A 16,783-nucleotide genomic window follows, 5' to 3' on the forward strand; every position below is an offset into this window, starting at 1 on the left:
ACATGAACATTTAACATATATTTAACGTGCATGATTTAGCTGTGTGCGATATATATCGTCTAAGATGTCATAATATCATGATTGTTGTTTTAACGATGAGCAAACTGACATTGTAGAGTATTTAAATTACTTTGAAAAAAACACTTGAAAATATGCACTGAAACCCGATACATTCATTAAATCAGGAAGTGCGTTCAGCAAAAGTGGGAACAGAAGCCCTTGGCTGCAGCAGAGCAAGTCACATGATTGCTAGTGGCTCCACGTGGTCACACGCAGTTAATGTTTATTTTTTTGTGCCTTCAGTTCAAGTGGCATTGATGAGTTAATCAGTCACGTTTTTTTCCTACTCAGTATGATATGGCCAGAAAAGTATTTTGATTGCCAGTTGTTTCGTTATTGTATACAAAGAATTATTCATATGTAAACCTTTGTTAATAGACTTCGCTCTAAATATTTAATTTGATCAAATGTACCAACCGTTACCATCTCTATAGATTAGAATGTCTCATATATATTAGCCCCAAGCTAACGCATTCATTTCAATTCTTTTACACTTGTTGGCTAATGCTACATGATTGCTCTTAAAAATTGAATGTAATCGATGGTAATAACTGAGAGATATGTCTTCTTAGTTTTAGGTAAAAGTTTGAAAGGAACTTCAGCTGCAGACTCTCTTGGGAAACTTCTCTATTTGCTCATCTCAGTGGGGACAGAATTGGAAATGTGTCAGAGTGTCAAAGCATTGGTTGATTTGGTTGAAAGGTCACATGTTATTGATTATTATAGTAATAATGCTATGCATAAATAATGAGCTGTGAGTAACTCAAACTTTTAAAAACACATTTTTAAAGGATATTGACCAATTATCGTTATTGTCAAAAATCACAGAAAATATTGAGATATTATTTTTTGTCCATATTGCACACACCCCTATCATGACTGAACTGCTTTAACATCAAACAGTAAAATGTTAGCCTTCCAAATGGGAACAAAAGTATTGATGTAAAGATCTAAAATACTACTACACCTACTATTTGAATGCTACTGTATCAGTTACTGCCAGTAAACACTCTAATCATAACTGTGTCAGACAATAACATTAACAAACATTTTTTTTTCCCTCAAGCTAATGTGTTGAATGTAAACTACTCACCACTGAAGGGTGAACTTCTCCCCATCTAACTCCACAATACCAGGTGGAGTAGACTGAACAGGGACTCTTGGTGCTGTGAAGAGTGAACAAGATGAAAAATGAAAGATTAACAAATGCATGGATGGTACAAAAAGGTTATTAATTATTCAACTTTCTCTGCACATCTCCGCTTAATATGCCAACTTGCACACTCCCAAGTCCAATCACTATGATCTTGCTGAGCTAGGCAAAAATTACACCCTTGTATGTACAGAGTGCAATACTACATTGTGTCCATCAGGTGGCAGTGCTAAAGCAATGATGAAATTTGCCGACACTTTTCCCATGCATGAGACTGCCAATGATGACATAAGACCTACCATCATGAGTCAGGCCTACATGGGGGTTTACCAGCCACACTCACCTGGTCCAGGTGGGCCCTGCATGGGGGGAGGGACATGCTCGACGAGCTGTGGCCGCACCTCTGCCACTTGGCTGCTGGACGCCTGGTGCTCGATGAGCTTGACAGCAGTCAGGGCGTCGGGGCCAAACGTGTGCAGATCAATGGACACTAGCCGTACAAGCAGGTCTGTAATGGACAAAACGTATGTAAAAAAAAAAAAAAAAAAAACACTTTGTACAACTTGCAAACGCCCAAAGGACCATTAACCGCATTAACCGGTCAAATTCATTAACTTAATCAAAAGAAAATGAATCAAGTAAAGTCATCTTCAGAGGAGCTGCAGGGAACCTTCAAATGGTCCAACTAACAACTGGCCCTGCACAGGGGACTGCAAAGGAGCAGTAATTTATTATGTCTGGCCAGGCGTGCCTTAGAAACGGAGGTCGGGATAATTGATTCCCCAAAGACAGCAGGGAGAGTCAATTAAGCTTCAACTCAAGCAGCCGTAAGGTGCATTAAAACAGAATCGCTAAGAGGCAGGTCATTCACATGGTGAAAACCGTGAAAAAAAAAAAAAAAAAAAACTCAATAAAGACTAGTAAAAAAAATCCATCAGAGACTAAAATATCCAGGTGATGCCACCCTCGGCGACCACTTTGCATGAGTCACTACGCATAAGCATTTTCTCCCACATAACTAGACATGCGAGACTGCTATTTCTAGGGTGGCCATTTTAAAGTGCTTTCATCATGCTATGACCTTTAGGGAGAAGAAAAAAAAAAACAGAAAAAAAAAACAGCACATAAACACATCCCTCATGTGGCACCACAGAGGAGAGCTGGGGGTAGCCTCTGATGTCCGAGCCTGAGACGGCACCCATTGGACCAAGCTCAGCTATGGGTTACCATGACGACGTACCTATACTCCTCTCCACGGAGGAAATCTTGGAGCAGGTGACCTCGCCGAGCTCGGTGAGCTGGTAGAGCACCTCGAGGGAGGAGATGAGGAGCATGACGTCGGGCAAGGTGAGCAGGCTGATCACTTCGCGGTACGAGTCCTGGTCCACGTACTCGCAGATCAGCACGCCGTTGTCCTCCGCCTTGCTCAGGTTACCCAGGATCTCCATTGCTGAGGGAAGGGAGGGAAAAACAACCAGGAGAGTCGGGTCAGGACTATTGATGACTTGGGGTGACTTTAATGCGTTCATAGGAAATATTATCTCCGCTTTCTTACAAGCCCTTCATGAAACATTACAGAGAGCGCCACGTTATGATGGATACTGACCTCTCATTTTCAGGAAGCGGTCCCTGGACATCAAGCATTTGGTGATGGTGTGGAACATCAGGTGGGTCGTCCGAAAATCCACTGGATCAAGCTGGAGCTAAAGTGGGAAGAAATAAAACGAGGTTAGAAAAAGTCTAAAAGCCTTCGACATGCCAGGCCGGAATTAAAAAAATACACCATGACTATCAGTGGCAAACACCCTCTAACCATTCAGGTTCAGAATAAATAAAGCGTGTGGGTGGACAGGCTCTTCCCTCCAAGGTCGTACCGGCCAGTGAAGAAGTACACAGTACAAAGTTACAAGGATACTTTTATAAAAACATTTTTTTTTTAAAAGCACTCATACACACTGCAATTCAAAAACTATCAGTTTACATAGAGCCCTCAGTGCCACAGAGATGCAGCCTTCCAGCTTTGGAGCCCAAACCAAACAACCTCACGCTGACACTCAACCCTCCTCACCACCCAGGTGATCTGAAACCAGACTCAGGCACTTAGACCTTCCTCTGACTGCCAGGCCAAATCAGTTTTACTTTTTTTTTTTTTGCATACCCAGATTGCATTCAGGTTGGAAAAAATTGACTCTTGCTAATTGGATCTAAACAATATTTTGGAGGTGGTTGGAAATGTGACTCCAATCAGATTACAACAGATGATTCTCAGTCCAGACACTCCGGCCACTGAAATTGCAAAACCGTCTATTCAGTCACTTGCAACGAAACGCATAACGACGGCAAATCCTTTTCTCGTGCAACCATCTTGGGCAGCTGTGTCACCAGCGTCTCTACATAGTTATGGCTACATCACTGCCAGAGCAAGCAATGCCCTTAGGTCAGTGAGAACTGGACACACAAAGCTGACCTCATGGCTTGTACGTAACAAGTGTCACAATCTCAAGCCTCAAAAGACCGGAACTGATTTGCCTCCAGTCGGAGCACAGCCAGAAATGAGGCTACCACAATGAGGCAAGAGTGGTAGACAGCCATAAGCGCTGCTTAACTTCCCTACACTGAAACACCAAACTGGAGGTGGGCGTATGGGCCACACACACACACACACACACACAGCTCCACCACACACACATTGCATCCAACGCGTCTCCTTCCCCCCCTCTTTCTATCGAGCCCTCCTTCGCCATCTCGTACCTCTCCGGCAACGTTGCCCAGCGTGTCGAGGCCCAGCTGCCGCAGCGAGACGAAGGTGCAGTGGGCACAGAGCAGCAGGAAGCGCAGGCAGGTGCGGTTGGTGGCCAGCAGCTTGACGTTGGCCTCCTCGAAGGACAGGTTGCGCAGGATGAGCGCCACCTGCAGCACGCGCTGGCCCTCGGCATCGCCCAGTCCCGGGGAACGCGCCGGGTGGAAGAGCACCTCCTGCCGCCGCCGCCGCTCCTCCACGTGCTCCACGTCTGAGAGGAGGAGGAGGAGGAGGAGGAGGAGGAGGGAGAGTAGGAGGAGGGAGAGGAGGAGGAGGGAGAGGAGGAGGAGGGGGAGGAGGGAGAGGAGGAGGGAGGAGGAGGGAGAGGAGGAGGGAGAGGGAGAGGAGAAGGAAAGAATAAACTTTATCATGAGCCTTCAAGCTGTTACGATCTTCTTTAAAAACAATGTTAGGAAGATGTAGTGCGATTCTGCCAAAAGAGTCAAATTACACCCCTCCCTTCCAGGCATCGTGTTGATTGGCTGGAACTGTTTGTGTAATGGATGCCACTATGTTTGCTTCCTACTTACAGAGTCCACAGAACAGACAGCTTGAGGACAGGGAGGAGTAATTTGCTGACTTTGACTAATGTGGATTATTAGATTAGTGTATTGGTGCGCTAGTGTATTGGATAAGAAATACAGAATGTACCTTTAAATTCTAATGTTGGCTTCCCTATTCTTACAGTAAATTTAGCACCTCATATGAAGTTTTGAGGAAAGGAACAAAATGTTCTTTTTTGACCCAAGAATACAGACCTGGTGAGGTGGTGTTTCTGTTGTCCGAGATGAGATCTCGTACTTCTGTGTCCTCTATGACATCCTTCCAGAACTGTGGAAGACAGAACATTCAGATAGAGTCTAGCAGGAGAAAATCTACAAAAACACAATCCCCTGACAATATGGCTTTTTCACAGATGCAAAAAGCTAAGGGCTGATATAAATCATTAACAATACATGTTTTCCTGCTGTTGGCTGGTTTCTCTCACCTTGTTAAAGTCCCGAGACGTCTTCTCCTTCCAATCCATCCCAAACACGGCAGAGAAGCTCCCTAACGCTGCATGATAAAAGCACACACACATACACACTAGAGTAAAAAAAAAGGGTGTGTGCTCATCAAAACAACGCACACATTTAATTGTTAATTAAGAACATGGGCACTGTTGCATGACTCCTGACAAAGTACGAGCTAATTCATCAGTTTGGTGCTGCTGCTTTTAAAACACCTTTTCAACCCTGCTGCCAGGCAGGCAGGTATTTATTCTAATGCCTGCCTACATCTATCAAGCGAATACTGCCAGAAAACTCCAACCAACTCAGATACAGCCAAACGAGACAGCAAACTAGGACAAGGCCCTTGTTGCAGGAACAAGCAGAGCAGCTGGTAGTGCTCAGTATGCTTGTCCATCTCTTTAAATCACCTCCCTGCAAAGCACATTTCTGCTGCAAACAGACAAGCGGAGGCACACGGCCGAGTTCAGTGGCGGTTCAGGCCGATGACGGCGCTAAGAAGAACTTCCAGTGAGAAAGCGAGCCCATCGCGCACCTGCGCTACTCTTTGGGCTCTTCTGCTTCTTTTCACTCTCGCAGTTTCCACATCTGTGAGGTAGTCAGCTGGCTGTTGCGAGTGAAATCCACACAGTGGGTAATTCTGTGAATGTGGTCTACCTGTCTGCCAACAGACTCCCACTCAGGGGTCAGAGCCGAGAGAGAGAGAGAGAGAGAGAGAATGGCCCTAATCAATCAGGCCCCTAACAAGGCTCTTGTTTAAAGAAGGTAACGAGGCAAGCGGGCCCGGTCCTCCCGTTTTGGATGTTTTGGTGTTTAATTACAACACGCATGGCTGTGGAGTGCAGATGCTCACGCTGCCCTTTGGAAGGTCAACCGCGGCAGCTTCCACGTACTGTAAGTGTCCTATATTCCCCGGGATGGAAATAGCCTCGCTTAAACAGCACGAGAGCCAATGCCCACAGACATAGGCAGGCACACACACACACACACACACACACACACACACACACACACACACACACGCTGTGAGCGCAGCAGCAATGGTGTGAGGTCCCATTCAGACTCACATTAGAGATTCTCACGCCTGACTGCTTAGCCATTCAGCGCCTCAACACACGGCCCCGAAAAAGCGAAACAAATAAACACGGCAAACGTTGACAGCTGAAGGCCGACACACCGGCTCGTGTTCAGTCAGTTCAGTGAGCAGCAGTGGCAACATGAGGTTTAGCTCTGTGCTGCTGCATGGCAACAATCACCGACAGCGTGTTCAGTTTTGTAGCCAACGGGGGCTATTGAGTGACATGCAGTGGGAGAGCTGGTCTAGCAGCAAGTATTTCACCGGGTGCTAATCGATAACAAGTATGCCGTCGCCACTAGGAATGTGGGAATGTGGCTCTGTGCGAGGAGAATCCTGGGTGGAACAGTGCAGCGCGTAAGTGCGTGCGCGCGCACACACACACACACACACACACACACACACACACACGCACACACACACACACGCCTGGCAACGGGGGGAAACCTCAGGCACTGGCAGCAGCAGAGCGGGAAGTTGCTAGCCGCGCGCACAGGTGCACAGGAAACCGGCTTCTTTCTCTGACGGGCGCTCCGAGCGCCGACTCCCACCACCAGCAGCAGCGCGTGTGTCAAAGAGTCAGGAGGATCAAAACACGGCAACTGGAGCAGCGGCAGGCAGGCAGGCAGGTGGGCGCCAGCACCTGTTGGCCGTGACAGGAACACCGACACACAAAACACGAGAGTATGCACCGGGGCCACCGGCTCACACACACACACACACGGAGCTGGCCTCAGTTCGCACGGCAAATACACAGCCAGCCATTCCCATAAGGAAACCAGACTCGCAACTCTCCCATGGTGGCAACCAACTGCTGGCTTTAAAGAGCACTTCAGCACTGCAGCGGGGGAACACGGAATGCAATCGCAGTAAAAGAAAGGGCAGCCGTGATATTTTCACAGGAAGGGGGAAAATAAAAGGGGAAAAGGGCATTTGCTGTTGCACAGCAGGGGGTATTGAGCATATGTTATGGTTATTAGAACATGTGAGGCTAGATCTGTAAAACCACAACAAATACTGCTCGTGATGCGTTCATGCGGAGGTTTTAACACGTACATTTCCCATGTGCACGTACATTTCCCATAGACTTTTTGGCCCTGAAAACTGAGCGTGTGACTAGTAAACCAGAACCTGCAAAATAGCCTGACTTTTCCCCAGTCGAGCGACAGGAAGTGTAGCAACATAAGCACCTCTCTGGCAAGGCTCTCGCCGAGTGCTGTAGTGCCTCCACTTTAAGAAAACTATGAGCAGCTCTCCTGGAAAAAAAAAAACAAACAAAACAAAACAAAACAAAAAAGCTGCACTTTGCATTCACATCTCATATTTCTTCCTTGCAGTGCATGAAGTGCATTGACTGCAGAAAAGTATCCCAAGACTTAAGGCACACAATGCAGCTTGTAGCATACGAAACAAACAAAGCTTGTAGAGTGGATAATGCAATATCAGAAGACATGTAATCCACTGCACAGAACACACACCAGTCGTTTGCAGTAGGCTGTGCTCTAGGTGCATTTGGTTGGAACAAACATTACAGTTGGAGTGATTAAGTACAGCCTGCACTCTGTGCAATCAGCAGCACCTGCTCCCATTCAAACCGGGGATAACCGACTCAATCTACCTGGGAGGTAGGACCCCAGGATCTCCATGGAAACAGAGGGCTTCCAGTAACAAAACCACAACACTCAGCCAAGCAGACAGACGAGGGCATACATTGGGATTTGCATAAGCACTACACACGCCCGCGCACACACACGCATGCATGCATGTGACGTACTGGGTTAAAAAAAGAAATCGTTTATGTATGAAACTCACAGTATGTGTGTGGTGGGTCTATGCAAACTCATCCCAAAAACACCAACACGAACACATACAGGGTCAAATAAAAAGCTGCCAAAGTACATAACGGGTGTGACAGGGTCATAAACACGAGGATGCACTGGAGGGTGCTATAAGCAATAACATCCATTAAGGTGCACACACACAGCATTTCTCCAGATATTCTAGCATTCTGTCCATCTAATGTTCTTTTCATGGCATTCAGTTCATTCTCTCTTCTGTTCCATCATGACTGCCAGCAAAGATCAACAAATCAGATGCAGCACTTACTAAAAGTCCTGCATGCCATGTACAAACATATGGGTTTGTGTATGAGCACATGTTTGTGGTTTACACATTGACTATACACCACCATATCATGGCCTTGTGGTGTAAGAGTGTGTGTGTAATTCAGTGTTGAGTATGTGCCTGTATAGAAGACTTTGACCGTGAGATGCACCTATTGAGAATCCTCATCTTGAGGACTATCTGTGTGCGCTTTTATGTGTTTGTGTGTGTGCGTGCGTGCGTGTATATATGTGTGTGTGTGTGTGTGTGTGTGTGTGTGTGTGTGTGTGTGTGTGTGTGCGCGCGTGTGCGTGCATGTGAGAGTGTGTGTGTGTGTGCGCTTTTATGTGTGTGTGTGTGTGCGCTTTTATGTGTTTGTGTGTGCGTGCGTGTATATGAGTGTGTGTGTGTGTGTGTGTGTGTGTGTGTGTGTGTGTGCGTGTGTGTGTGCGTGTGTGTGTGCGTGCGTGCGAAAGTGTGTGAGAGTGTGTGTGCGTGTGTGCGTGCGAGAGTGTGTGAGAGTGTGTGTGCGGGGCATGTAGGGGGCTGTACGTACAGTCGTCGAAGACCCCCGTATGGGCCAGCAGCAGTGCGACCAGCTTGGGCTCCTTCTCCAGCTGCATGGCGTGCTTGCTCTCATTGGACAGCAGCGTGCACACGTTGATGGCAAAGTCCACCTCGTTGGGCAGGCCCGACAGCAGGGACAGCACCAGCTTGTTGTAGTCGGACGGCGCCACAAAGTCCGTGGACAAGCCATAGCTTTGGCGGAGATAATCTGCAAGGCAAAGAGAAAAGGAAAACAATAAGACCATTTGTCAAGCGCAATACAATTTCACACACCTGGGAATGCCCCGGCTACTGTGCTGTGCTGATACTGTGTGCTGTGCTGATACTGTGTGCTGTGCTGAGGTGTGAGCATCCCTGAAGCTGGGGACGGGACTGACACAGCAGGGGTGCTGAGAGCACACGGACATGAAAACAAGCTGGACTTGTTGGAGGGGGGCAGCATGTTGTGGTGTGCTCAAGTCTGACTGGGAGCCTTGAGTGCGCTGTATGATATTACTCTCCTTCACAGCGGCAGGGTTTTAGCCCGAATGTGTCAGTCAGCGCGGTGGTCGGCTCGAACGTGGCCAGCGGTGAGGGGGGGGGGGGGGGGGCGGCGCCAAGCCTTGGGGGAGAGAGTAGTAACTCGCCGTCGGTCAGGAGACAGATTGTGAAAGCTCTACGGGAGCGTGAGAGGCACTGAGAGCATGCTCCCTCCACGGTGTAGGAGACGCTTTGGTGGGAGACAGACAGACTGTGTGTGTGTGTGTGTGTGTGTGTGTGTGTGTGTGTGTGTGTGTGTGTGTGTGTGTGTGAGTTTGGGGATGGGAGCGTGTGTGCGGAGGCTACTACAACGCGTGGCCGTTTCTGGTGAATAGCCGCCACAGCTGAACCGGCAAAGCGTTTTCAAATGTCCGCATATGAAAAGAAGTAGCAACGCTGCAAGTCTGCTGCGTGCAGGGCAGGCAAGCCCGCTCTCCCTCTCTCTCCCTCTCGTTCTCTCTCTCTCCCTCTCGTTCTCTCTCCCGCTCTCTCTCGTTCTCTCTCCCGCCCTCACTCTGTCTCTCACACACACACGTGCGAGTGGAGGCCTCCCCGTCGCCCCCGCACTCCGTGGTGGTGGCACAGAGTGTAAGTGAGCTGGCCCAGCTCCAAACCCGTCCTGACCCAACACGGAGCCATGGTTACGCGCTATTACACATCTTGTGGTGAGTCACTAGCGCGCACACACACACACACACACACACCCGTTTACCTCTTCCTCACCACCAAGCTGGGGAAACACACTTTTGACTGCCAGAGGGAGAGTGACACCACAGCGCTTGCACGCACACACACACACACACACACACACACACACACACACACACACACACACACACACAAGTGAGGGCTGTCAGATGGTATTCTGCTTTTGAAATGGTAAGAGCAATTCACATTGGAAAAGCAAAAAAAAACAAAAAACAACACACTACATTCTAATGATGCAGCACTGTTATATCACCAGTTCAGTTTCCAATGCTGAAGTACCCCGACTTTAGCCAGTGTAAGTGGAAAGTGAACCGATTCTGAAAAAGAAAAAGAAAACTGTCCAGAATCTAGAATACTAGGGCTACCCCTTCCCAGTAGCCAGCAATTCCCTCAGTTCTCTCAGTCACCTCTCTTTATCTCTCTTCATCTAGTAGTTGCTCCAGCAAAACACAATCACCTAATGCCCGTTGAACAGTACTCAAACTTTGGGCAAACACTTGCTTAAAACACAAGTGTGTCTATGTTTAGACCTCATAGGTGTGCATAGTCTTGGTGGTTGTAATTGAGCTATACTAGATACTGACTAATAATCTTTTAGTTAAAATTATAAATTGAATCTTAAGACACCAAATTGCAGTTTGTGGCCTAAATTAAACTTGTTATCATAGCATATTTTATGGCATCTGTTAGCTGCCGAGGCCTGACCATATTTGAACAGACCATTGCTGGTTTTGAGTGAATTCCAGCACCACTTTCAAGGAATTTGACCGCTGGCTCTGTTTTAGTCGGCTGGACAGCGGAAATAGGTGGTCTACTAGCTGAAGCAGAGCGCTATCCTTACGAGGAACAGATCATTTGTGGACATAAGCAAAGCAAGTGGTTGCACAGTTTACACCTACGCCAATCCCTTTTCATCTTTATATCTGCATGCATCTGAGAGACAGACAGACACAGGGCCGGTCAGTTGTGAAACGGGTAAGCCATGCAGCCTGCTGCTACACGATGAGCGAAGTGCAATTCAGGTAACCCAAGTGCCTTGGCTGTGTCCCTTAGCCTTACACAGTGCGAGATTGCACTATTGTTGGGCAGAGCTCAGGCCAAGGGCATTAAGGCCTTGGCGTGCTTTTCCTGCAAATTCCTGACATTAAAGAAAACTCTGCGGGATCAAACAGGGTCAAACAGAAGCCTTTGAATGTTGTCATGCGTCTCGGTGCTCCGTACACCAACCTCAGACAAGTGCAAATGTTCCTAAGGGCTTCTAGCAGCTTCATGCACTCTTGCTTAGAAAGACGCTTGGCAGGGTTGACGGCGGAGCGAGGCCTGTTCATTTGTCCTAACGGCGTGTGGTTAGCAGACAATACCATTAGCCTTTCAGCCGAGTTTACTCTCCGCAAGAACGCCGACAGGTGTCAGACAAGTGAAAGAAACAGCCGGCACAATTCCAGTTCTGCAAGTCATTTATTTACACTGACTAGTCCGGGGAGGGAAATTCATGCATTAAGCTGTTTATACTGACATCTTGATACTGACAAAAACAAAATAAAAAAAAGAAAGAAGGAAAGAAAAGAAAAGAAAAGTCACTTTCAGTTGGGCCACAGGCGTTTCAGTTGAAGTCTGGCACCAAGGGCAATGCAAGGAGCACAAAGGAGATCACAGCTGCCCTGTAACATGACTAATTCTTCACAGGCTTCACAGGCCAATGAGGACAAACATCTCCAATCTACACTCATTTGACAGCTCATAAGAGGCCAGTGCCCTCCAATCCCACACTCTGCTGACTATTCTCTTGGAGAGAGGAAAAGAGAGCTACAGATACAAGTCTGAGAGAGAGAGAGAGAGAAAGAGAGCGAAATAGAGCGAGAGAGGTTCCGGCATGCTTAACACATCCAACAATATCAAAGATGTGACATGAGACCCATGCTGGGAGAGGGGAATAGAAAGCATCCTGTTTGTTCTCTCTCTCAGAGGTTGTTCTGTGGGTCTGATCTGAGAGACAGAAAGAGGAGACACATGCCGTGCTGGACAAGACTCCCCGGCTTCATCTGTCGCCATGTGGAGTGCTCACCATTACCTCACCATGACATCACTTGTGTATGTTCCACCAAGTGAAACAAGACCCTCAAGCTTAACATGCGGACAGCTGAGAGGGGCCTCAAGGAGAGGGGCCACTGTGAGTGGAGCAACCTGTGTGTGTGTGTGTGTGTGTGAGGGAGAGGCTGAGAGTGAACATCTGTGTGAGCAGAGAGAGGAAGAGAAGCCAGCTTACCTGATACAGAGTGTTGCTGGTAGTTGTAAGAGCAGGGTATTGCACCAATTGGAAGAGATGGTTTGGGGTTGCCCGGCTGGACCTCTTCGTCATCTTCACCGAAGTGGTGGACTTTCTCATACTTTTCTAAATAGCTGTAGGGAAGGCAAAGGAGAGAGAGAGAGGAACACTGAGTCACTGTCAACAAATAGGATCAGCTAAGGAGAGCAAGCAAGACCCATCTGTGAAAGACCCATCTGTGAACCTAACACAAACACAGACACAGACACAACACTCACAGAGATGACAAGAGAAAAGAGTCTCCAGTATTAGCGTTTTAACAGCAGCAGCTCCCATGTTGCCCCTCTGGAGTCTAGTTAGCGTTAGCATTACCATTCAGAATCACTGATCAGAGTATCGACACGTGAGGGCATGACCAGCCCGAGCAGAGCGAGGAGGGCAGCGAGGGCAGGCGAAACAAAGAGCTTAGCACACTGACCTACATAATGCTACTACAGGAGCGCAGTGCCTTGACAGACTGGAGGGACTCCTTACCAGCCTCGCACCAGCATCATTTGCAAAGAGGGAGGAAATTCAAGTCTAGCGTAACAGATAAGACTGATTTGGTCCAAACTGCTTTAGGCTCAGCATTAGATGTGAGCACATAACTTCATAACAGAAATCTTGAAATATGAGGGTTTTTTTTTTTTTAGTTTACTGTAACAACAGAGAGAAATGTTTGGTCCAAACTGTTTGAAAACCACCAGCCTGGATGAGGGCATGGGCTTTCAGTCCAACAGTAGTCTAAATGTTTGTCTGAGGAGGCTGCATCCTGATGCCCACCCTGAGAGAAACATATTAGAATTGATACTCTGGTTCACTGCTCTTGGCTAGAGAGGCCAGTTGGAACAATCTTTGGACAGTGAATGTGACCTACAGCTTGAAGTTACAGCGCAAAAAGTTAGCCCCAAGTTCCCTTCCATGACATTTTATTTATAGCAGAAACTCCAAATGACACCAATTTTCATCAGGAATAACTACAATGACACCACAGACATGCGAAATGAGCAGACACGCAAATTAACTGCTTCAATTAGCACCTTAAGATGTCACAGCGCAGTGAAGCCTTCACATTTCATATGGTGAGAGACAGACATTCAATTCTTAGAAAGGTTTGTTCATTAACAACACTGGTGAGTACAAGCAGTGTGATGGAACGTGTGATCGCACCGGTATGGCCGACCAACACACAAATCACTAAATCAGTGGGTAGACTCTGCAGCCAATATCCTCCCTTCAGTCACCTTGAAGGAAAATGACAGGCTCACTTTCATGCACAACCCACCTCTTTAATTCCCCCTTCTCCAGCCTAGAGACACACAGTGAGTTCGCTGTTATCCTACATTCACCTGATCTGGAAAGCGCTAGGCTACTAAACGCACACATCAATCCTCATCCCTGTGTTGGATGGTTTGTTGAATGCAAGACACCACAAACACAGATGCCATTCCTGCCTACATCGAGCTATTCTTAGAAAGGCCTCACTTAACAGCAATGAACTAAACGTGTGCCCCTCAGGGCGTTTGGGGTCATTCCAGACGCTCGTCCACCAGCGGTCCAGAAGTCCCGTCTCCGTTGGCGCTTGCGTGTGCAAATGACGTGTAACATCCCGCTTATTAGGGAGGGAGGAGAGCGGCTTCAATTTACATTCCACTGGTAATACCTGCAGGAGCCGCGCCAGCAAAGGTCAGACAGCGCTGTGCGGCATTTCACTATCTGCTTCTTGTGGCTTCAGCAAAGGAGGGGAAATGCGAAGGGACATTTCTTGTTTTTTTTTGCTTTATTTCTCTTTTTTTTCTGAGGGGTGGGCAGTTGGGTCACGTTGTCTGACAGCAGGCCCAAACAGTACGACATTCAAGATTTAGTGTCCGTTTACCTCAAGTAACTCCATCAATCTCGCAAATCTCAGCGACAAACCTTTGAATTTCCACACAAAGGCAATGCATACAAAGAGAAATAATAAGAACAGTCGAAGGACCACAATACTTCTGTATCTGCAACAATGTATCCACCGACCAATGGTTAACAGACCCTGGAAATATCTAAGTCACATGCCCAATGTCAGGTTCCATTCCTTACGTTTAAGTGAGACAGTCATATGACATTTGTTAACAATGAAAACACAGCCATCCCTTACAGCAATGCTTCAGTCCGGCTACAACACAACATCAAATGCATGTGAGGAACTCGGACCAGATGTCGCGGGAAAAACCCAGCCAGGACCAGAGGTAAAGAGTGATCCCTCCTTAAGAAAGAACAGGATCCTCTCCCAACTTCAGCCCAAAGAAAAAGGAAGGCAAATACCTGCCAAACCCAAGTTTCCTCATCAGCTAGCCTAATCATGCCACATCAACACAACACACCAAGTCACACAACAGTATCCCTTATCAAAACTATTAATGACCAGTGAAAACCAAGACAGACATTTCCCCCCCCCCAAACACACATGGAGACAGACATACACAAAGACAGCAGAGAGAGAGAGAGAGAGAGAGAGAGAGAGAGAGAGAAACTGGCTCACCGAACAAAACACCGAAGCCCATGTGCAGCATGAGCGCCATGAGAAGCGCCGCTACTCCGCCGCCGACGACTGCAGGCCCACTGCCGCGTTCGTCCGAGGTAATCCCTCATTCACGAGCGGCACGCTACGCTCTCTGGACTATAAATACCCTCCACACTGAGGAGCGTCATCAAACGCCGTCTGGCGATGGGGGAGGCAGCTGCCATATCTTGCGCGTGTGTGTGTGCGCGTGTGTGTGTGTGTGTGTGTGTGTGTGTGTGTGTGTGTGTGTGTGTGTGTGAGAGAGAGAGAGAGAGGGGGCATGCATAGTGTCTGTGTGTATATCTGTGTGCATGTGTTCCTGTCTGGCAAAAAGCATGCATGACTAGGAGTCTCTCTCTCGCTCTCTCTCTCCCAGTCGCCCGCTCTCTCTCGTGTTAACAGCAACAATGAGCGCTCGCTCCCAGATCAAATTTGTGCTTCCACTGAAGCCAGCTCGAGGCGAAACACATGAACCCTGTAATAGTCCAGTTCATCTCTGCCTGTCTAGGCATCAACAAGGGAGGAATGACTAAAGGCCCAGAGTTAAAAGCAGCAAGACAAATTCACATTTAAATTTGAGCAATACCCCAGAGCCATAGGGTGTTGATTGGGAGTCAGAACTGGAGATTTATCAAGGAACTGTCAATCTCACGAGAAAAAATGAAAAAGGCATCTTAATAAATAAGAAATAAATAAAGCCATAAATAAATATATTTTATTGTTTGCCTCTGTTCTTGTGTTGCTGCTATGGTTTTCCAATTGTATTAATGAATCGGTGTTGTTGTTCAAGATATAGAAGTTCAAAGGCTATTTTCAGAAAATGGTCTATTTTAGCACACGCTTTAACACATTTCTTAACAACGCAGGAGACTGAAATATAGGTTGGTTAAAGCTAAAATTAAGATGCAGGACACACAGCTTCAAATGTTCCCTGCTGCTATGCACAACTACGCTCAAATGCACAAGTGCTTCTGACAAACGCACGGATGGAATCTGTCAATCATTCTGCTTACACACAGAAAAACATCAATACAGCTACCCAGATGTCTCGAGGTGTACTTTGGCCATAAACAACAGCACAGGCTGCCCTCTACTGGGCACATACACTTGCACATGCACACACACACACACACACACACACAAACACACACACACAAATACACACAACACTTACAGTCATAACCATGCATGGACAGCACACTCATTCAGACAACAGCAAAGACGATCCTACAATCCAAGCATATCTATACAAGCTACACAGATCCACATCCAAGCCTCTAAATTTAGCCTACCCTTTAGATCGCACTCAGCCACCAGGGTCAATTAAATCACTAATGTGAAGGCATTATTAAAGTGCCAAACACTTTCATATCCAACTCTCAAGCATAGCCATCTTTGATCCAGGCTCTCCAGAAAAGTTGAAGCAGTCACACCATAGCATAGCATACTTCTGACTCACTGGAGAGGATGGCAAGTTAACTTCATAAAAGAGTATTGAATCAGATGTCTTGTTTGATTTAGCCAGTGCAGGACTTAGCCTAACTTTAGCCATCAATGATTAATTAGCAATAATTATTTGTTCATTCAACTCACTTTGAATAATTAAAAACATTCGATAACCTCTTATTCTTGACAATTAAAGCCATGACCTTGGCATTCCTTCCATCAGGCTACTAGGCTTATCATATAACAGGTAAGTAAATGAACCACTTCCTCCTTGAAAGGCCTTATGCCCTATATACATCAACTCTAATAAAACACAGCAAACTATCCAAAGGCCTGTGGACACTTGGCATCTCTTGGCAGCTGTAGTCCCCCAGTCGGGCCTCATCTTCCCTCAGTCCAGAGTTACGGCCCAGACGAATTACAGGTGTGTCACCTGGCTCCAACAACCTCTGAAACTCGCATTGGCTTAGATTAGCAAGAACAAAGATGCTGTGC

General features: G+C 47.1%; 1 protein-coding gene across 2 annotated transcripts in view; it reads right to left on the reverse strand.

Annotated features, from left to right (window-relative positions):
* Positions 1-16,783, reverse strand: part of arid2 (AT-rich interactive domain 2) — a 31,002-nt gene that overhangs the window by 9,394 nt on the left and 4,825 nt on the right. For both annotated transcript variants that reach the window (XM_076296458.1, XM_076296457.1), the window contains exons 4-12: positions 12,262-12,395; positions 8,758-8,976; positions 5,002-5,069; positions 4,772-4,844; positions 3,965-4,224; positions 2,820-2,916; positions 2,454-2,663; positions 1,557-1,721; positions 1,154-1,226 (exon numbers count right to left, since the gene is read on the reverse strand). In XM_076296458.1, the coding sequence (XP_076152573.1) occupies positions 1,154-1,226; positions 1,557-1,721; positions 2,454-2,663; positions 2,820-2,916; positions 3,965-4,224; positions 4,772-4,844; positions 5,002-5,069; positions 8,758-8,976; positions 12,262-12,395 (1,299 nt within the window). The remainder of the gene's footprint in view (positions 1-1,153; positions 1,227-1,556; positions 1,722-2,453; positions 2,664-2,819; positions 2,917-3,964; positions 4,225-4,771; positions 4,845-5,001; positions 5,070-8,757; positions 8,977-12,261; positions 12,396-16,783) is intronic.

This window comes from Alosa pseudoharengus, unplaced genomic scaffold, assembly GCF_046254945.1.
Source record: "Alosa pseudoharengus isolate Yale_2024_CS ecotype anadromous, Long Island Sound unplaced genomic scaffold, YU_APseudo_1.1 YU_APseudo_1.1_scf_20, whole genome shotgun sequence".
Taxonomy (NCBI): domain Eukaryota; kingdom Metazoa; phylum Chordata; class Actinopteri; order Clupeiformes; family Clupeidae; genus Alosa; species Alosa pseudoharengus.